Source organism: Magnolia sinica, chromosome 7 (assembly GCF_029962835.1).
Source record: "Magnolia sinica isolate HGM2019 chromosome 7, MsV1, whole genome shotgun sequence".
Lineage (NCBI taxonomy): Eukaryota > Viridiplantae > Streptophyta > Magnoliopsida > Magnoliales > Magnoliaceae > Magnolia > Magnolia sinica.
Window position 1 is genome coordinate 8447324 of NC_080579.1, and position 22595 is coordinate 8469918.

A 22595-nucleotide genomic window follows, 5' to 3' on the forward strand; every position below is an offset into this window, starting at 1 on the left:
ACACTACATGAAACAGTTGGATTAAATTCAAACGATTCGAATCCTACAGAACCCTCGGTTTCCCTGACCGAGTTTGACTTGGTTCGGGTCAGGCCAACCATGTATTAGATCGGTCTGAGTCAGGTGACTCGGACCTGGTCTTGGATCGAATCAAGTTCGGATCAGGCCACTGAGACTTCGAATCGGATCAAGTTGGACCCAATCCGATCTAATCCCGACCGATGCCCAGCACTATCCACCACGCCCATGAATGAGGTGTTACTCTTAAGTTCAATTGGTTGGACCACAAATTACAGTCCACATATCAGATAACTTCCAACCTGTGATGTGTGTGCAAAATCCAACTCATCTAATAGGTTGGTCCTATCATGAGTACCGCCTTCATAGAAAAAAATAGTACATCTACTTTTCAAGTGAACCACGCTTGTAATTTACACTTTGTTATGGCTAGAAATTGTTTCCTATGTTGTGGTCGGCCCAATGAGTAGACGGGGCTAATTTTTTTAACTAGGCGATCCTCATTGTTCGGCCAACCTATTCGAGAGGTTGGATGTCAGATGCTCTTAATTGCTTGGAAGATTTTTTTAATCAATCTGACTTTCGGTGACCTAGCAACAGTTAGGTTCCTCAACTTGCTGGTTAAACTTGACTTAGTCTATTCCACATGTACAATTTCTGGGTGCTTGCGTATCAAGTGTGATACGCTGCCACAGTATCACGTAACCATGTGCATCTTCTCTATAAGAGTTGAGAGAGAGAGAGAGAGAGAGAGAGAGAGAGAGAGATGGATTACTCAATTATGTTGCTGTGGACATTGATGGTGTGGGCATGCATCCATCTTCTCTTTCTTGCAAGAAAAAGAGGACTTTCCAATGGCAAGCTCCCACCAGGTCCCATCCTACTTCCCATTGTAGGAAGCCTCTTCAAAATCGGCAACAAACCTAACGAGTCACTTGCTCAGTTTGCCAAAACGTATGGCCCACTAATGACACTTAAGCTGGGCTCCACAACCATGATCGTCGTTTCATCATCAATCATGGCCAAAGAGGTCCTCCAAAAGAATGATCAATCTTTCTCTGGTCGAAGAGTTATTGATGCCGTTCGCGCACTTAACTACTATGAGTCATCAATTGTGTGGTCACAACCAACCACACGTTGGCGAAAGATACGAATGATATGTAACACAGAAATGTTCACCACAGCAAGACTCGCTGCCAACCAAGGCCTTCGACACAAGAAAGTGCAAGATCTTATCGCTCACATACACGAGTATAGGCTAGCAGGAAGAGCAGTTGATATTGGCCAAGCCACCTTCACTACCACCCTCAACTTGACTTCCAACACAGTATTCTCTGTCGATTTGGTCGATCCCAACTCCAAATCAGCACAAGACTTTAAGGATCTGGTGTGGGAACATTTGAAAGAGAGTGGTAGGCCCAACCTCGTGGACTATTTTCCAGTTCTGAGGCCAATTGACCCACAAGGCATCAGGCGTCGAATCGCCGCTAATCTCAAGAAGTTGTATGCAATTTTTGATCGACTGATTGATGAAAGGATGTTGTCTACATCAACATCGTCCAATTCACCTAGAAGAAATGATTTCCTCGATGTGCTTCTCAATGAAAAAGATGAGAATGGCTTTGAACTTAGCCGTCAAGATATCATGCCGATACTTATGGTACCATCTTACTTCCTTCACATATGATTTTTTGGCTTGAACCATATTTTAAAAACGCAAACTTGTATAAACCTGGGTAAGTTTCTCAAAAGATCATACAATTTTATATAAGAAATTTTTTTTTTTTTCAGCATTAGTTGGTATTTAAAAAGTATAAATAATATAATTTCGAGTTTTGACAACTTGAGTTTTGATGGAGTTGTGACCAAATCAAAATTTTCTTGAGCTTTTGTGAAATCTGGTGGAGTGGAGTCAACTCAGGTGAGTCAAGTTGTGGTAAGTTGCAAGTTATGGAGGATTAGACCTAGGCAATCCACATGATTAGAACTCCCAATTAAGTTTTTTAATTGGATTGTAAAAAATTCTATGATATTTATCATAGTTTGCAAACATTGCTGCTAGGGCACTGTGATAGTACAAAGTTGAATTTTGAAGGAAAATCATTACACCTACTTCATACACCCCATTTGTTTCTATGTTTGGTGATACGTTAATAGGACAGAGTTATATACCAAAACTAAGATTTTGGAAGAGCGTATTGCAGTCAGTTGTCATCCTTAGAGCACAAGAAATGGAAACATGTCCTCCCCAGAGAACAAACACTTAAAAAAAGATTAAAAAATAGTAATTAATTTAAGTAGTTTATGAACTCGCCTGGTCAACTCAGGACTCACCAGGTCCACTTGACCATGTGAATGACTGAGTCTGGAGCCAACTATGATATTTATAGCTATATTATTTTGTAAAATAGTTAATTTCAAACCATTTTGTGAAATTGATTAATTGATATTTATAGCTATATTATTAAATCCTTCTATAATGAAATTGATATTATTTTACAACAGGGCGTCCTTGTTTAGACATTACAAACAAATTAAATAAGCTCTATAAGATGGATAGGAGAATATTCATTGGACAAAAGAAAAAAAGGAAAAAAAAGAAAAAAAAAAAAGAAAAAAAGAAAGAAAGAAAGAAAAATCTACTTTCTAGGAAGAGCTTGCTACCCATTGAGATGGCAATTTAACGATGCGCCTATGTGTGTTTGTTGGCAGTGTTTCCTGCGTTGAAATCCTTTAAAAATAAATAAAAATAAATAAATAATAATAACTACATATGTAGAGGCTTAAAAAGCAGCAGTTTTCCGAGGGTATTCTTTTGCTATTGTTAAAAAACGAATGTGGTGTCTTGGAACATTAGACATCTGAGCAGTCATGCTTGAAAAAAGGAAAAGAAAAAAAAAAAATGAAAGAAAGAAAGAAAGAAGTCATGCTAACATCTCAGCGCTTAGATATTTTTGTTTTCCCTTCTTTCATGTCTGTGTTAACTTATGAGATTGGATCTCAAATAAACATTATGGTGGACCCTAGGAAGTTTTCAATGGTGGGCATCACTCTCCCTACTGCTTTCTCTGGTGGGGTCCACTCGAGCTTTGGATTTTCTTTATAAAAAAAAAACTGGTAATCGTATATTTCATTCTGAACAAAACTTACAATTTCGGGTCTTCTCAGGAAAAAAGGACCTGAAGAGGACCTATCGTAACAACTTCCTGTCCATACGGATCTGAAAACCAATAAAATCAGGCACACAATTAAAAGGAACCTGAAAAACACTACCTCTCCCTAATGTTTCCTAGACCCACCCTGTCTAAAAAAATAAGACCACGCACCTACTCGGGAAGCTCGGTCCAAGAACTGCTGGAAAACCAAGCTTGGGACATACTCCCATCACAGGCTAGCGCATCGGCCGAGGCGTTGCCTTCTCTGAAGATGTGCTGAAACTCTATCTGTCCAAAAAGGCGAAGCTTCTTCGTCCTTGCCGTCCAGCCTTTCCATTTCCACCCAAGGATGAAATTCTCTTTAAACACCTTGATCACCAATTCTGAATCCGATTCTACTACCACCTTAGAAAAGCCTTTCTCTATATACATTGTTAGGCCGTGTGAGCCGTGCGCACCTCAGCCCCAATGTTAGACAGTACCCCATATCCGAGAGAGAAAGCGAATATGAATTGACCTTTGTCATTTCTACAGACACTACCGCCCCCTGCCAGGCCCGAGTTACCTCTAAAAGAGCCATTTACATTCACTTTGACCCATCCCATAGGTAGTCTATGCCAGGTAACTATAGAGTGACAACCCTTCCTCGCTTCGCTTGGGCCAACTGCTCACTCAAGAAGACTGATAAAGACAGAACCTGACCGATTTCCCACTTCTTTGTTTCCCATTCTGGATAACCATTAGGAGACACGAGCTATCACTGGACCCGCTACAGGGGGTTTGCTCTTGAAAACCGACATGTTTCTTGCTTTCCACAATTCCCACCAGATGAAGGCTAGAACTAATTGCAGGTTGGTGTGGCATGCATTATTGAGTGAATAAGCCCTCCTCCATAGCGTAAACCTAGCTTCTACTATGGAGGCCTGCAAAATATTGATACCGAAAGACCTCCCAAAATGGTCCCACACTGAAATAGCTAACTCGCCATCCAGAAAAAGGTGAGACAGAGACTCAGTGGCTGGGCCCTGATCCGATCCGACTCTGCAACAGACGCATTTCGATGCTAACTGATTGCCCCTAGATTGAATAGCCATTTCCACCAGAACTGAATTATTAAGGAGTTTCCACACAAAAAGAAAAATTTTTAGTGGCAACTTCCCATGCCAAACCCACCTCGCCCAATCTTTACTGGTTGACTACGGTCTGGTTGCTTCCCACGTTGATTTGACTGTAAATTTTCCTGATGGACTGAACAGCCACACAGGAGAGTCAGGGCCCTCTAATAAGCAGTAACCCCCTTGAAAAATACTTTCAACAATCTGTTGAGGAAGCATTAAAAAGACCACTGTTGGAGGGAGAGGGCCAACCGAGCCTAAAATATGATTCACCTTCAACGTCCTTATCTGAGCTGGAATGTCTCTTGTTACGTAGTTTTGAAGGGGCCCAAGACCTGTCCAATTCTCTTGCCAACACCTGCATTCTCCCTTACCTATACTCCATTGTACCTTTTCATTTAAAAACAGCAGGAGATTCCTCATCCTCTTCTAGGTTGGAGATCCATATTCATTGTTGATTTCCGAGGTCGATAATTCCTGCCTCAAGCCATACTTTGCAGCCATGAACGAGGCCCATAAGCTAGATTCCCTCTGAAATTTCAAAATCCAAGCCATTTTGATATGAAACGCATGCATAACTTTCGATAATTTCTGAATTTCGAGCCCACCTTCCTCCTTCGGCTTGGCTATATATGGATTTCCAACTCCTCCAATGCAACGTCCTTTTACCATGACTCCAACCCTAGAAAAAGGAAGAGAACCGACTCTCTAGCTTTGTGATTACCCTCTTTGGAAGAGAGGTAGCTGCCATGGAATGAATGGGGATGCTCCCCAACACATGCTTGATGAGAACCGCTCTCCCAGCTTGAGACAAGAACCTATTTTTCCAACCCCTGATGCGGCCTTCAACTTTTTCTATTAGGGGTTGAAAAGCGCTTACTTTCAGCCTGCCCACTGTCAGCGGGACCCCAAGATTTTTTTTATTTTTTTTAAAAGAACGGCCCAAACCTGTGGACCGATGCTATCCATATATAACCCAAACAAATACAACCTGAACTATTTCGGGCTGGGTGACAATACAAAAAGGAGCGGCCCGCCTATCATATGCTATACAATAGAACAATCAAGGGAGCAGGCACAATAAACATCTAAGGAGGCCTAGGCTAGGAGGCCTTGTGGGCCACTTGGACATGCCCAAAAATATTGAGATGGACCTGATTAATACCTAAAGGGTTTGAGATGGACCTGATTCTGGATGCCGATATCTTGTCAGAGCAGTAGAAGGAGCTTTTTGTGCGGTTTATGCTTTGACCAGATGCTCTCCGGTAATCTTCCATTAATGCCATGATTTTTCTCAGTGAGGTAATGCCTCCATTAAGAAAAAGCAAGGTGTCGTATGCATCGAGGAGGTGGGAAACAGTAGGACAGCTTCTCCTGACGTTGTACGGTAAACAGATTCCTTGTGATACTAACTGATTAAGACCTCTACTTAGGACATCCGCACAAATAATAAAAAGGCTTGAAGAGAGTGGATCCCCTTGCCTCAGTCCTCTTGAGGGCTTAAAAAATCTGCAGCTTCATCGTTGACCAGCACGGACATCCAACTGTTGTCCCAACAGTTCTCAACAATCCCAATCCACTTAGAGGAGAACCCAAAGTAAATTAGAACTTGCTTAAGAAAAGCCCAATCCACCTTATCATACGCTTTCTCCATGTCCAGCTTCAGGGCTACATTCCCTCTTCTATTCTTCCTATTAATATCCCTGAACAATTCCTACGAGAGTGCTATGTTTTTTGATATCGACTTGCCCTTTATAAATGCTCCCTGCTCTGGGGAAATCAGGTGAGGAAGAACTTGATTGAGCCTGACTGCAATGATCTTTGAGAAAACTTTGTATATACAATTACAGAGACTAATGGGGTGATAATCTAACCATCTCTTAGGAGCAACCCCTTTGGGGATCAGACAAATCAAAGTGGAAGAAATGGCACGAGGAATTTTTCCTCCCTGGAAGAAATAGGAGACGGCCTTGTGAATATCTTGTCCAATAATATGCCAGCAAGACGAGAAAAAGATCCCCGAAAAACCGTCAGGGCCAGGTGCACTGTTGGCCGGAATGGACTGTACTTCCTGATGAACCTCAAGAATGGAAAGAGCATATCATTCATATCTTGCGTCACTGAAGGGGGAACCGAGTCCAACAAGACTGTAACTATCTCTCCTGAGCTTCATAAAAACAACGTCTGGAAGTGCCGCACTGCATCCTGTTTTATGTCCTCCAGATCGGTTACTATCTCTCCTGATTCGAGCTCTATCCTCTTTATCAACGCTCTTCGCTGCCTCTCCGTAGTTACCGCATGGAAGAATTTTGTGCTTTTATCACCCTCTCCTAGCCAGCTTATCCTAGACTTCTGTTTCCAGAATATTTCATGCTTGACCTCTAACTGGATCCGCTTCATTCTTTGTCTCATGCCCTAAAATGATCTCTCCAAATGGATGGATGGTATGGATACAATATATATATATATATATAGATATATATATATATATATAGAGAGAGAGAGAGAGAGAGAGAGAGAGAGAGAGAGAGAGAGAGAGAGAGAGAGAGGGAGGGTTTGATAGGGTCAAAGTAGATAGCGACTCCTAGGCAGTGGTGACCTTATTTTCCTTGGAGGGTCAAGCCCCGTGAATCGCCTATTACTGGAAAAAAGAGTTTCGATAAGATCCGGGCTAGGATCAACGTCGCGATGAAGCACATTCTTTGAGAGGCCAATAAAGTGGCAGACGGGCTGGCTCGTATCGGCAGCACCACTCAAATTGATAGGATCTTCACAGTCGCCTTAGATCTTGTGCCCCTTATTAGAGGGGAATTAGTTTTGGACCAGATAGGCCTAGGCTCGGTTAGGGGAAGCTTGTAGAAATTTCTTTTCTTGTTGGTCTGGTGGAGGCCATTACGATGGGCTGGCCCCCTTTTTTGTTGAGGAGGTCCGGCCCGAATGTGTAGATGGTTGTAAAAAATTTTCATTCTGAAATACAATTCAAAAAAAAAAAAAAAAAAGAATTTTGCTACTGAACATCTCAGTAGCTAATTTGCATCGAATCCTCCAAGGCCCATCCTGTCTCCACTGAATCTGTTCCCAAGAGTATTTTAAAAAGATCCTTTCCTCTCTTCAGCATTATGCATTTTGGTTAAGAGGATGTTACAACATGTTCACGTGGTGTTTGGTTGTAGGGTAAGGACATAGGTGACAAAGAAGGAACCGGTTAAGTACCATTATCTACTCACACTCATGTGTGGTCTTTACAAGATTTTATGAATATTTAGAGATTTTTGGAGTTCTAGGTAATCTTATTAGCTAATTGGTTGTGAGCAACACATGAAGTTGATTAGAGGTCTAGAACTCTATTCAAGGTGTTATTGAGAGACTGTAATGCGTCAAACTCAATAAGAACTTGAATATATAGTAACATGATATAATTACAAATAAAAAAGGATTAAATAACTCTTAATTCTTTATACACTAGAATCCAAACATTTAGAAAGATGCAGAGCATAAACTCAGGAATCATTAAAAAAAAATAAAAATAGGGCAAGGGGTGTATGACAGGGGAGATGTGCAATAAAGAAGGAAAAAGTCACTGCACATGCACAAGGGAATTTGAGAAAAATAAAAGGGTAAGGAGTTTATGTCAGGGGAGATGTGCAATAAAGAAAGGAAAAGCCACTGCACATGTACATGGAAATTTGAGAAAAAGAAAAAGCTATGACACTCTCTTCAGGGAAAGGATTGGCTACTCCCCCTGACAGCAGCCATTGGCTGGTGGTCGGTGCTCTCTGGGGCCCACCATGGTGTATGTGTGTCATCCATGCCGTCCATCTATTTTTATATATCATTTTATGATATGAGAATAAAAATAAAGTATATCTCAATCTCAAATGGACCACATGACAGGAAACAGTGCTGAATGAATTTTGACCATTAAAAACGTTTTGGGGGAGATTAAAGTCTTGGATCAATCTGATATTTATTTGTTCTCTTCAACTGGGTCTTTATGACCAAATAAACAGATTGGATTTAAAATAAACAGTAAAGTGGGCCTTAGGAGGATTTTAATGGTGAATATCCATTCATTTTTTTTTTCCTTTGGTGTGGCCCAGATAAGATTTTTATCCCTATAATTTTTTGTACCAAAACATAAAATGATCTGTAAAAATGGATGAACGGAATGGATGAAACACGTACATCATGGTGGGGCCCACAGAGCACCGACCATCAGCCACGGGGCTGGTGTCAGGGGGAGTAGCCAATCCGTCTCCCTCTCTTCAAGAAGAGATGATCGCAGACTTCAAATTCCGACCCTACTCCAATGTACCATACAGGTGGGGCTTGTGGCGTAGGTATCTAGCATTTCGATATTGAAGGAGCCCATCAGGGATGAATGGTACATAAAACTTTTCCACATTAGAAAACCAAAAGAAATGTTTAAGGAAAAACTCAATATAGGTATTTAGAAAAAAAAAAAAAAAACAAGCAGAAATTATTTACTAATTAGATGAATGGAATCACAAAAGTCATCATATCAACAGTTAGCTAGACTACTACGGAGCTGATGGCTGTATAAGCCAGATTTTTTTCTTTGCTTCAAGATAACATATTTTTCTTGACTTTACAAAGCCTCTGCATAACTCGGAAAAATCTGATTTTGTAGGAAGGGAAAGAGAAAAAAAATAAAAAATTTATTTTCTTAAACTGTTTTGCTGCTGCTACAATGCTGCAAACTTGCTTATTCACTTAATGATTTTTCTTGCTACAACCATATACACAATGTGCCTATTTATAGGCTTTTGAAAAAATGTGAAAAGACAAAAATGCCCCTACTAGGAGCCTTCGACATTAAGTATTCCTAGAAACTTACAGATGCTTTCCATCTTCCAAAAACAACTTCATGGGAAGTGTTGTTGTGTATTGGAAGTCCAACAGCCATAGGCAATTGCTGTGTTTTAGTTTGCAACTCTAAAACTCCCCTTCAAGCATCGATCTAAATTTCTTGAATGTATCAATCAGCAATACTTTGGCGAAGATGTCCGCCACTTGTTCAGTGGTATGACAGTATTCTAGCTTCACTAATTTCTGCTTCACTTGATCTCTCAGGAAATGATACCTTGTATCAATGTGCTTGCTCCTTTCATGTTACACTGGGTTTTTGGGAAGCTCAATTGCTAACTTGTTGTCCACATGCATGTATGTATATATATATATATATATATAAATTTTTTTTAGAAACACTATATTTCATTGATGAGGTAAAATTTACAAAGAGGAAATTCGGGTGAAGACCAGTGACAAAAGGTTAGCCCACTTATCATATCCTGTACATAGCAGATTTTTTTAGCTTCCTAATTGAGCCCAGCCCTGTTTTATCTAGAAAATAAGAACCTATAGCTAGAGCTGGGAGATCAGTAGGGACCGAGTAATGCTGGGTGTCTTGGGATGCACTACTCTGCTTAGCCAAGCAGCCAGCCGAACCGTTGACCTCTCTAAGGATGAGGGCAAGGGAAAATGATTCCCTGAGAAGGAGCTTCTTGATTCTTTCCGTTTAATATTTCCATTTTCAAGCAATAGAGGACTTCCCAAGAATACAATCAACAATCCATCTAGAGTCTGATTCAATGGGGACATTCGAGAGACCGTGAAGGACGCACAACTCCACCCCATCGTGAAGAGCCCGGACTTCCACCCTGTCGTTGTCCACGTATATGACAGTGCATTTTTCCTGCAAATGCTTCAGCTCTTTTAGCATATTTCTTAGCCATATCGCCTCACATATAGTGGACAAAGCTGCTACATACTCGGCTTCACATGTGGATAGTGCTACCGTACTTTGCGTCTTTGAGTTCCATGTGAATGTTGTTGATCCAAGATAGAAAGCATAGCCTGTGATAGTCTTTCTTTCATCTTGGTCACCACCCTAATCATCATCAGAATATCTATATAGAATTGCTTCATCATCATACTGATAAAAGAGACCGAATTCAATAGTCTCTTTGATATACCTTAGAATTCTTTTCGCAACTAGCTAGTGTGACTCTTTTAGCGCTTCCATATACCGGCTTAGAAGCTCAATACTATAGACTATATCTGGCCTAGTGATTGTGAGATACCTTAAGCTTTCGATTAAGCTCTTGAATAAAGTTGAGTTAAGATTTCTTCCTTCGCCATCTTTTGTAAGCTTTAGGCTTGTTGCAATAGGTGTATTCACGGCTTTACAATCGATCATCCAAAACTTCTTAAGAAGTTCTTTTGCGTACTTCTTCTATGATATATATATGCTGCCAACTTATTGTTTCACTTCGATGCCCAAGAAGAAGGACATCAATCCTCCATCAGTCATCTCAAACTCATTGAACATAGCTTACATGAATTCTTTAAACATCGCCTGATTATTTCTAGTGAACAACAGACATCAATATATAAACAAGTTATAAGCATATCGCCATGTGCATTCTTCTTTATGTAGACGACATGCTCATACGGACATTTGACGAAACCATTCTCTTGAAGATAGCCGTTGATCCGTGCATTCCAAGCACGAGGGGCTAGCTTCAACTCATATAGGGCTTTCTTCAGCCGATACCCATTGTGTTCTTCCCCTTGTATGAAAAAGCCTTCAGGCTGGTCAACATAGACTTCTTCTTCGAGTATTCTATTTAAGAATGCGGATTTCACATCTAGTTGGTAGATCATTAAACTGTGATGAGCTGCAAGGGAGATAATCATCCTCACAATAACTAGGGTGAAAACTTCTTCATAGTCTACCCTGTATTTCTGTTTGTAGCCCTTTACTACGAGCCATGCCTTATATCATTCGATCTTACCATCGGCATTTCGTTTGATTTTATACACCCATTTGATACCAATGGTTTCTAACCTTTAGGGAGTGAGATCAGTTCCCACATATGATTCTTCTCAATGGCATAAATCTCTTCTTCTATAGCTTTTCTCCAACATTCTTCATTCACGGCCTCCTCGAATGTGAGAGGCTCATGGTCCACATACAGGCAAAGAAAATTCACTTCCTCAGTTTCTATGTAAATCTCGTTAAGGCTTCTCATTTTGATAGGAGCCAAGGGTGAATTAAAATTGGATAAAGATGTGCTGACTGAATTTTGATTTGATAAAGTACTTCTAGGGGAGATGGAACATACTCTTAGACTTCTGCGATCTGAAGGGGGTGATATAAGTGTCTGTTCCTGATTCACATGCCTCTCTTCTTCATTTTCTTCAGCCTCAACCTGATTTGCTTTAGCCGAATTTTCCTGGTTCCACTTCCAAGCTTCTTCCTCACAAAACACTACATCTCTACTTACCACTACCTTATTAGTTAGTGGGTTATAGAGCTTGTACGCATTCGATTCTTCACTTAGCCCGATGAAGATGCACTTCTTGTCACGATCATCAAGCTTTTTTCTTCTCACCTCTGGAATTTGAGCGTAGGCGACACACCCAAAGATCTTAAAGTGTGTCATGCTCGGCTTGTATCCACTCCATGCTTCCTGTGGTGTCATGAACCTAACAATATTAGTCGGACACCTATTGAGCAGATAGGCAGTATATGCAACTGCCTCTGCCCATAAATTCTTTAGCAGACTTTTCTCCTTTAGTATGATCCTCGTCATGTGAAGGATGGTGCGATTCTTCCGTTCTGTTATTTCATTTTGTTGTGATGTGTACACTGCAGTGTGTTGTTGCTTAATGCTTTGTTTCCCGCAATATTCTCGAAAAACATTTAAGGTGTACTCCCCACCTCTGTTAGATCTAAGAGTTTTGATTTTAAGACCACTTTCTTTTTCAACAAGGGCCTTAAAATTTTTAAAAATAGTAAGAGCTGAAGACTTCTCTTTCATTACATACACCCACAATTTTCTACTGAAATCGTCAATGAAGGTAATAAAGTATTCATTACCTCCAAGAGAGATTGGGTCCAATGGTCCACAGATGTCAGAGTGAACCAACTGCAACGGTTCTCTTGCTCTTCAGGATACTCTACTCGAAAAGGAGTTCCTTTATTTTTCCCAAGTGTGCATGCCTCACACACTTATTTTGAAGCTTTAATGGTAGGCAAGCCATGCACTGTGCTTGATGATGATAGAAGTTTCAGGCCACTGAAATTTAGATGGCAAAAGCGAAGATGCCACATCCAAAAATTATTCTTTGTTTTTCCATAAAAACACTTCTCGAGCATTGTGTTTATATGAAGCGGAAACATACAATTCTTTGCTATCTAGACTTTCACAATCAAACATCGATGCATATCTCTTATGGAAAGAGAGGAGTTCTCCATGTGTATGACATACCCCTTTTCAAGGAGTTGTCCGAGACTCAGTATATTACTATTCATGTTAGGCACGTAGTACACATTAAAGAAGTAGTTTAGAATACATTCTTCTGAAAGATTTTGATTTTGCCTTTACCTTTTGCCGGCGTCTTTGACGAGTCACCGAATGTCACATTACCATGAACTTCTTCTGTGAGTTTCTCACATAGGCTTTTGTTCTCGCACATGTGATTGCTTGCACCTGTGTTGAGATACCTTACATTTGGTCGATCATAACCTTTCTCTTGTGCAAGGAGCACTGTGGCGTCTTCCTGGTCATGACTTGATGCTTCAACATAGTTGGATCATTCATTGTGATCCACCGGCTTGCTCCAACAATTCGAGGCATAATGGCCGAATTTGTTGCAATTCCGGCATTAGATATTTCTCATATTTCTGCGACCACGTGCGGATCAGCCTCTACCATTTCTTCTACTATGGAAATTGGTAAATTTTTGTTGATTTTGTGGATTACTTGGATTATATCTACGCATTCTTCCTCTTGCATGATTGTTAGTGCCACGGCTCCCATGATATGTATGGCCACCTCTTTGTTCATTTAAAGTCGGCTTAAACTCTAAGGCATGTTCAAGCATCATTCTTACATTTTTTTGCATTCATTGCTCATGCACTTGCAACAATCCCATCAACTCTTCAATGGACAGTTTTTTCAAGTCATTTGATTCTTCGATCACGACAACCACATGCTCAAACTTGGTTGTGAGAGATCACAGTGCTTTTTCCATGACACGTATGTCTTCAACTTTTTTCACCATTTCTTTTTAAATTGTTAATAATAACAAGTAGACATGAGAAGTAGTTAGCGATACTTTCACCTTCCTTCATGTGCACCGCTTCGAACTCGGTTCTTAGTGTTTGAAGGAGAATCCACTTCACTCGATCAACACTTTTGAAGATGGTACTAAGGTTATCCCAAGCTTGCTTGCTTGATGTTGCTTCGACAATCTTTTTAAAGTTTAATTCATCCAAATAGATGAGGAGCAAGGCTTTGTTGTCTCTTTTCCTTTGATTATTGAGAGCGATCTTTTCCTCATTAGTGAAGGTGGCTTCTTCCTCCATAGTATGTTCTACATACCCATCGGTGACGATTTCTCATAGTTCTTGCGACCTGAACAACGCCTTCATTTGGATGCACCAATTTTCATAGTTGTCCTTTGACAAGTTAGGAACTTTTTTTTTGTTAGCTTGTTAGTACACCCCACTGTCAGTTCACACATCACTGTTAGCCACCCCCACTAGGGAATTCGATACCAAGACCTCAGTGTTGAAACGAGGTATCTTTCACTCAGTCTACCACTTGAACTATGGATCAGGGTGTGACAACTTAGGAACCTGCGGTAGGATTGTGGTGGCCATCTTTACACCAACAAGCTTTATGGGTTAGACAAATTGACTTTACTAGGCCTCAAGATGATCCAAACAATCTGATTTTTTTGAAAAAAAATGGCTGATTTTTATTTATTTATTTATTTATTTATTTTTGGAGAAGGAAGAGAGAAAGGGATAGATTAAAAGTCTGATTTTTTTTAAAACAGATTTTTTTTTTTTTTGGCTGAAAAAAAATGCTGAAGTCTGATTTTTTTTTTTTAACAGATTTTTTATTGGCTGAAAAAACAATAAAAATAAATAAATGCTAGAAACTTCTTCTAGAAAGAAGAACTAGGCTCTGATACCAGTTTGTTGGCTGTATAAGCTAGATTTTTTTCTTTGCTTCAAGATAATAGATTTTTCTTGGCTTTATAAATCCTTAGCACAACTCAGAAAAATCTGATTTGTAAGAAGGAGGAGAGACAAAAAAAACAGAAATTTTGTTTTCTTAAACTGTCTTGCTGCTGCACTGCTGCAAGCTTGCTTCTTCACTTGATGCTTTTTCTTGCTATGGCTTTTGAATGAAATGTGAAAAGACAAAAATGCCCCTACTAGGAGCTTCCAACATTAAGTATTCCTAGAAACTTACAGATGCATTCCATCTTCCAAAAACAACTTCATGGGAACTGTTGCTGTGCATTGGAAGTCCAACAGCCGCAGGCAGTTGCTGTGTTTTGGTTTGTAACTCCAGCAGGAGCACTTAGCACCACTTATTAAAAATGAACACACCAAGTGTTCCCATGCATTAGGACCTTGTAATTCTTGCTCATTGTTTTTTCCATATGATTTCTTCATCCGTTTATGTATTTCTTTCTTTCTTCTCCTCTTCTTCTTCTTTTTAACTTTATGAGTTGACTACCTTATCACCCACTCTGCACACCAAAGAACATCGGTCCACGTCAAAACTAATAAAGACGTGCACTTTCAATCATCAGGATATATTTATCGCAGGAACTGACACAAGCTCGACCGCTGTAGAATGGGCCATGGCAGAGTTGATTCGCAACCCAAATGCCATGGCAAAGGCTCGATTTGAACTCAAGGAGACCATTTGCTCGGGACAACAGGTGGAAGAATCAGACATCATCCGTCTCCCATATTTACAAGCCATCGTGAAGGAGACCTTGCGTTTGCATCCACCGGCTCCGCTAATTCCTCGCCGAGCCATAGCTGATGTTGAAGTCCATGGTTTTTCCATACCCAAGAACACTTGGATTACAATGAATGTGTGGGCCATAGGAAGAGATCCCGACGTTTGGGCTGAACCGTCATCCTTCTTGCCCGAGAGGTTCTTGGACAGTAACATTGACTTCAAAGGTCAAGATTTCGAACTCATACCATTTGGATCAGGCCGGAGGATTTGCCTAGGCTTACCACTTGCATTTAGGATGGTCCACCTATTATTGGCATCTTTTCTCCATTCATTCGACTGGAAACTTCCCAATGGGATGATGCCTCAAGATATGGACATGAGCTCTAAGTTCGGTTTAACCCTGCAATTGGCAACCCCTCTACGTGCTATCCCTACACTAGATGACTAGCATTGCATAAATGAATATGTCTTGTTTAGTTTCCAGTTGTCACCTCATATATATGTGAGTTGATCCATTATGAAATTTGGAGCAAGAATCTTGGGGCTATAGCATGGATATCCCTTGGTGCAAAAACTGCTATGTATGTATGATTCTAGACATCTCATCCATAAAATTATATTTTCATTTGAATGTGCACCATTGATTTAGTCTATACTTTCTTGCAGGCAATGATTGTAAAGCCTGATAGGTAATAGGAAGTTAGTTAAGAAAGTCCATGCGCCATGCATGGTTTTATATATAATGCATCCAATTCAATGAGTTTTTATTTTTTATTTTTTTGGGATCGGTTCTTCTTTGAATTTATCTGAATGATAGCCAGTAAAATTCGAATTTAAACTCCATAATTTTCCCTTACATCCTCTCTGTCCCGAGTACCTTAGTAGGCTTTCATTGTCTTGCATGGCCATGATTGATGGAATGCACCTGACAACCTCTTCTTAAACCCTGCTTCCTTCTGGGGTAAAAAGCGATTTGTAGTATCTAATTGCCTCCTCTTCGATGTCAGATTGGGTATTTAAGGTTGTTCCTATGTTTGATTTAATGAGCTTGATAGAGGATGTTACGTCTTCTCTCTAGGACCAAATCATGGAATGATTTTGTGTTTCGATCTCCCAGCGCTAGCCATTGATTATGGGATTATTGGTTCCTGAAGATTTCCTCTTGAAGGAGAGTTTACACTACCTTTGACTTGGCCTCTTCAAGATTAACATACCCTTCCCTAGAATTTGATAAAGTAAGACCATTCTCCACTTTCAACAAGTTCCCGAGCACATCCCCAAAACTATCTTATTTTAGTCTTAAATAGTAGACTTTTTTCTTTTTGGATGATGATAGTGTATCCCTGCTCTTTTTTAAAGTGAGATTATTCCCTTTGGATGTATGCAACTACTTACAAACCATGTCCATCGGATAAAGCATGGAGAGGAGAATCGAACTCGCATCTATGGGAAGCAAGCCGGCATTAGCCATTTGTCCATACCACGAGTGGGTCCCAAAGAGAAAACTTTAATTTTTCTCATTTTTAAATATACAGTAAGCATCGGTACGGCATCACACCCCATCTCCCAATTACTCTTAACAAGTTGCAGAAATACTTCATGGGTGGTCCACATTGTTCAAAATTTGAAGGGCTTGGGAGCTTTATTTTAGCTTTCCTTTAAGGTGATGACGAGAGGATCAAATGATCTGAGAAGAGGCGTGGCAAGTGCCTAACTCATGAAGGAAATTCACATATCCATCCTATGTTAATCAATACCCTGTCCAAATTCATCTACATTGAGATAATTCCTATAGCATAGTGTCGAGCGCGTAGATGTTGTGATACTTAAACCACTTTTCATGTGGAGGGCAGCTGCAGTGATACATGCTGTGTTGGGCTCTGAAAACCCTTACTGATTGGCGATGGTCAACTCTATTTCCATGAGGAGTCTTAATTTCATAACCATGATTAGGGGTAGCAATGGGCCAGTCTGGGCCTGACATGTAAAGACCAGGGTCTGAGCTTGGGCCAAGCCCATCAACAACCTAGCATAAAAATGCCTAAGTCTGAGCCAAAAATGGTTGGGCCTCAGCCCAATTTGATCCAGCTTAAAAATTAATAAAATCTCAAGTCCGCTAAGGGAACATTTGAATACCACCAAATAAGTTATTTTTTCTACTTACAGCAAAGATAAGTAACTTATTTGAAATAAGTAAGTTAGGTTTATGGTTAATTATAAGTAACTTTTTTACTTAAAGTTAATTAATCACTTTAGCTTAATAAGTAAAAATCAAGATAAGTTACCTACGGCAGAAGTAGCTTATTTTAAGTAACTTACTATCCAAACAGCCCTACACAAATGTACCACATTTTTATTTTATTTTATTTTATTTTATTTTTTAGTTAGCTTGTCAGTACACCTACTGTCAGTTCACACTTCACTGTTAGCCACCCCACCAGGGAATCGATACCAAGACCACAAATGTACCACATGTGCATTCTTGGCACATGTGTTTTCGTGGTCTAAACGGTGAGTGTTACTTTTCCTAAAAAATCAAGATAGTTCATTCATGGGGTTAGCATCTAGTATAGGAAGAAATGGACGGCTAGAAAAAAAAATTGTCGGCTGTCCACACCCAACGTTCACGTGTTTCTCACCGACATCTGAATTATTTCCGAAAACTCTTGCGTGACTTGGGTAGACATTGCGTGGCGCCACTTTAGGTGTCGTGGATGAAATGGCTTCCGTTGATGAGATCCAATCCGTCCATCAGGTGTGTCACCTGTTTTTGGACGCAGGCTAAAAAATCAGACTCAGATGGGTACACACACCATTAGAATCGACCAAACTGGGTGGGTCTACCATTGTTTATAAATGCCATCCAATCTATTCACCCGATGCACCCTGGCAGGATGAAGTTACGTCCCGAAAAGCAGGACATTCCAACACTAACATTGGCCATGCCACGTGAAGTTAAAGGTTTCAGTAATGATTTTACACTGATCCTTATGGTGTGGCCCAAAAATAGTTTGAATTGAAATGATTTTTAGAATCAATATTGAAAATACAACTGTACACCTGATGGACGGGATAGATCTAATGTACTTTCATCCCACGTACCGATCCTTCGGCACAAGCCACACCCTCTTTATGACTACAACTCCACGAAGGACGCGGATTACCTACTGACTCTGCCAGTAGCGGGGTGGTCACTGGACGGAGATCTGTGGGCCCCACCATGATGTAAGTGTTTCATTCATTCCGTGCATATATTTGGATATTTATTTTAGGCCGTGATCCCAAAAATTATGAAGATCCAAAACTCAGGTGGAGCAGGAGGAGACAATGGCGATTGAAAGCATTTTGACTCGGTTTCAATGATTCGAGTCATAATTTTTGAGTTTTTCATTGTTTCATTGAATTTAAGGATTGATCACTCATATAGATTAGATTTAAACAGTCCACTGACTTCAAAAAAATTGATTTAGGAATTAGCTAATAGATCGTTTAAATATGAACCATCCAAGAGATATATTCAATTCATGATATATTTTTATAATAATTCTTCTTTTAATTAGCATGGCCCATCAGATGATCAGATCCATCCAATATTCTGGATGTCGTTGTAGTTTAATTCCAAAATTAATATACATGGTATAGATGGGATCCAATGTGTTCGATGATCCAACATAGAATATAATGTATAATTTAACATGCATGATTAAATCCAATCGATGTGGCTAATCAAATGGATAGATCGATTTGAAAATTGGGGCCCTAATATGTTTCGGTCTCATGGATTACATGATCCGTATAGATCAAAACCTAATACATCCAGATGTTCTCAAACCATTCTTTACGACAAAGAAATTTCACATAATATTGACGCGATGAATGTGGGGCCAATCTACCTCGTTCATTGCTAGAGGTGGGCATCGAGTCGAGTCAGACCGGATTGGGTCCAACTCAACTCCATCCGATTTTTCAAGAACCTGACCCGAACTTGATCCAATCCGAGACTGAGTCCAGCAGGGCTGAGTCGATCCGATCCGAATCCTTGCTGGCCTGACCCAAACCGAATCCGACTCGGTCTGGAAAACCGAATCAAGTCGGATTGAGTTGAGTCTAGGGAGAGAGGAAGAGAAAGGAGGAGATAAAAAAGGAGATGTGGTAAACTAGGAGAGAAAGGAGGAGAGAAAGAAGGAGAGTAGGGAAATTGGGAGAGAAAGGAGGAGAGATGGGTGGGTGTGGCGCCTCATTTGGGTAGAGAAAGAGTGGTTAGGGTTCGTTCGGTTCAGGATGGGTAGAGAGATGGGTAGTAAAAAGTAAAAAAAATAAAAAACTTATATATAGGACCCGACCGGATCGGGTCGAATCGGATCTATTTGGATCGGATTTCGGATCGGATCGGTCTGGACTGACCACGATCTGAACTCAATCCGATGTACGATCGGATCTGAGTGCTCCTACCCGATCCGCACTGGCCGATCTAGGCCTTCGGTTCGGTTCAAATCGAGTCAGATTCGCTGGATCAGGTCGGATTCTGCCCAGCTCTATTCATTGCATAGATTCAATGAAATTAGTTTAAATACGTTAAAAAAATAATAAAAAGGGTTCATAGAACCTACCGATTAAAGCTTTTCTCCAAAGCCTTTCTTAATAATTAAGATTCTCTCTCAAGTCTCCTTCCTTAAGAAGGAGAACTCGTTGGGGAAGAGAAAGATTTGAAGGAGAGATAAAGTTATCATTGTTTATCCTCATTATTGCCACTCCTTGCGAGAACCAATCAAGGAGAGTTACGTATAATTTGCACGGATCTGCATGGTATATTCAAAAATTTACAGATATGTATGGAGAATATTTCTTGATAATAGGAGCCGGAGCGTATCTGATGGTGCCATATATTGTTCAAGCGACCGATGAATAAACAACCGTGTGAAAGTGGTTATAGGACATTTGGTGAGAGGAGAAGCAAAGGAGTTCAAGTAATGACAAACGATTATGATAACTGTTAGGACATGAGAATGATCTAGATGGCCGGATCAAAGCTATAAATAGAAGATGAATGCAAGAATAAAAATGTTCTCATACCAACCCAAATAAATCAAATCTACCTTTCAATTATCCTATCAATTTACCAGTCAAATTACATTCCATAGTGCAATACTTTACTTTCTCCATCAAGTGAATTATATTCCATAGTGTAATCTTTACTTTTCAGCTTGCTGTCTTATATTCTGTAGTATAATCAGTAGCGATAACCAAGTAACTAGTAATTTTTAGCTGTAATTGGAGTTTAGGCTCGTGCGCTGGATTCAGTTCATTAATCAAAAAGGCGTTCCATAGTTGTTTTTTGCGACCAACTATAAGAATCTATTTCTTATTTCTATTTATATATATCGAAAAGTCCTTTTGTACAAAAGGCAAAGGTGCAACCCATCATCATGTGACGAACCCTACCCTTTAAATATCACCTGATCCAATTTTACACTTTGAGCAAATGGCTGAATAGGTGACCAATCTCCTTAGATCTCGGTCATACACCATGTGTCTGCTTATCTTGGTGCTTAGGGTCATTGTTGTTCGATTTGAATTGAAACCGCAATTTCAATTCTGACACACTCGTACAACTAGTGTTGAAAACAACAGCAACAATCATCTCTCTCTCAAATTCGAATTTAATAAAAAAAAAATTTCAAATTATAAATCAACGAGTCTACCCCTTTCAAGAAGTTATCGTCCTTTTCTTTTCGTGAGAGAACTTTGATACTCCAAATGAGTATCATGGATGATATGCCTGCAATTAAAAATTAGTTACAAATTGTATACATGGCGTAGAAGTAGCTTTTATTAAACTATCCAAATTATGGGTCTCAATCAATATGCATCGCATATTCAATATTCTGACTACAAGTGAGGTGGACATTCATCGGATAGCTAAAATTTTAGATATGCACATTTAATAATATGATTACAGGGTAGGTGGACATTTATTTGACGATTAAAATTTTAAATATCTATTGACTTTATTTCGATAAAAAGGGTGTCTATCAATCAGAGGTCAAATCGTTCAACCAATCTGATTTGGACTATGGCTCACCAATAATGGGGCTCTACAATTCGCCTGTTTAACTTGAGCTAACCGTACGCTACCTGACTATCATGCAACTCCCCTTTTCTATGGTCCATCTCTATTTATTCTCTACTGTGTGGATATGGATAGAGAGAGATATGGATTACTCCACTGTGTTCCTATGGACTTTGATAGTGTTGTCATGCATTCGTGTTCTCTCACTTGCAAGAAAGAGATCATCTTATAATGGCAAGCTCCCACCAGGCCTCATCCCACTTCCCATTGTAGGAAACCTCCTCAAACTCAGCAGCAAACCCAACGAGTCATTTTGCTCAGCTCGCTAAGACATATGGCCCACTAATGACACTTAAGCTTGGCTCCATAACCACGATCGTCGTTTCATCATCGATCAGGGCCAAAGAGGTCCTTCAAAAGAATGATCAATCCTTCGCTGGTCGAGTCGTTGTTGCTGCCCTTGGTGGAGTTAGATTCTATGATTCATCATCTATAGTAAGGTCACAGCCAACCACATATTGGAGAAAGCTACGGACGATATGTAACACCCAAATGTTCACAATGGCATTTGTAGGGTGAGAGAACTCCTATACTTGTAAGGGCTTGAAAAGAAATTTTTTAAGGGTTCGGGTTTTCCTAGGGTGCGCATTGCAAGGTGAGATCTGATTACTTCTCTAATCAGACAAGGTAATCGGTATAACTCTAAGGTTATTATTATTATTATTATTGTTATAGTAGCTATCTCTGTTGCTTCCTACCGTAGTTTTTTTCTAATAAAAAAATATACATAAAATTTTATAGTTCTGTTTTTTTTTTTTTTTGGAAAAACGAGTTCTGTTTTAGTTGATTAATTGTTTCTATTTTAATTAATAAACGTGATTCCGCAAAGCTGAGATTTTCAATGAACGTGATTCGGCAAAGCTGAGATTAACCGTGGTATTAGATCCAGTTGAATTCCGCAAAGCTCAGATTCACCGTGGTATTAGATCGAGTTGAATTACAAGTCCTAACACGATTGGGCAGAAATAATGAACGGCATGGATGTCACATATGTACACATCAACGTCAAGGTGACCTAATAGAACTTTTCATTGGACACGCTCCCTGGCACATGCACAGAGAAGCAACGAGTAGGATTCCCGTGTTTGTAATTATGAACTCTTTATAAATGGTGTTGACTGTTCAAACATACACATGGCACAACTGTATGCCAATCAAGACCATGTAAATAAGTGACCATATTTACCATCCATCCACATACGACCCACAATTTGAACGGTCTAGATAGTTGTAAATCAGCTACACATAATTTTTTTATAAAAAAAAATAGCGACACATATTGCAAGGTGATGAAACACCAACTTCTTCTTCTGTTTGTTTTTTTTTTTTTTTTTTTTTTTTTTTTAAATAATTGTGTAGATTAACATATATTAACGTA

At 39.7% G+C, this 22595-nt stretch overlaps 1 protein-coding gene across 1 annotated transcript; it reads left to right on the plus strand.

Annotated features, from left to right (window-relative positions):
- Positions 1–755: 755 nt before the first annotated feature.
- Positions 756–15549, plus strand: LOC131251945 (geraniol 8-hydroxylase-like). Its single transcript, XM_058252929.1, has 2 exons — positions 756–1678; positions 14930–15549. Exons 1-2 carry the CDS (start codon positions 785–787, stop codon positions 15533–15535), a joined length of 1500 nt encoding a protein of 499 aa, XP_058108912.1. The 5' UTR covers positions 756–784; the 3' UTR covers positions 15536–15549.
- Positions 15550–22595: the final 7046 nt, after the last annotated feature.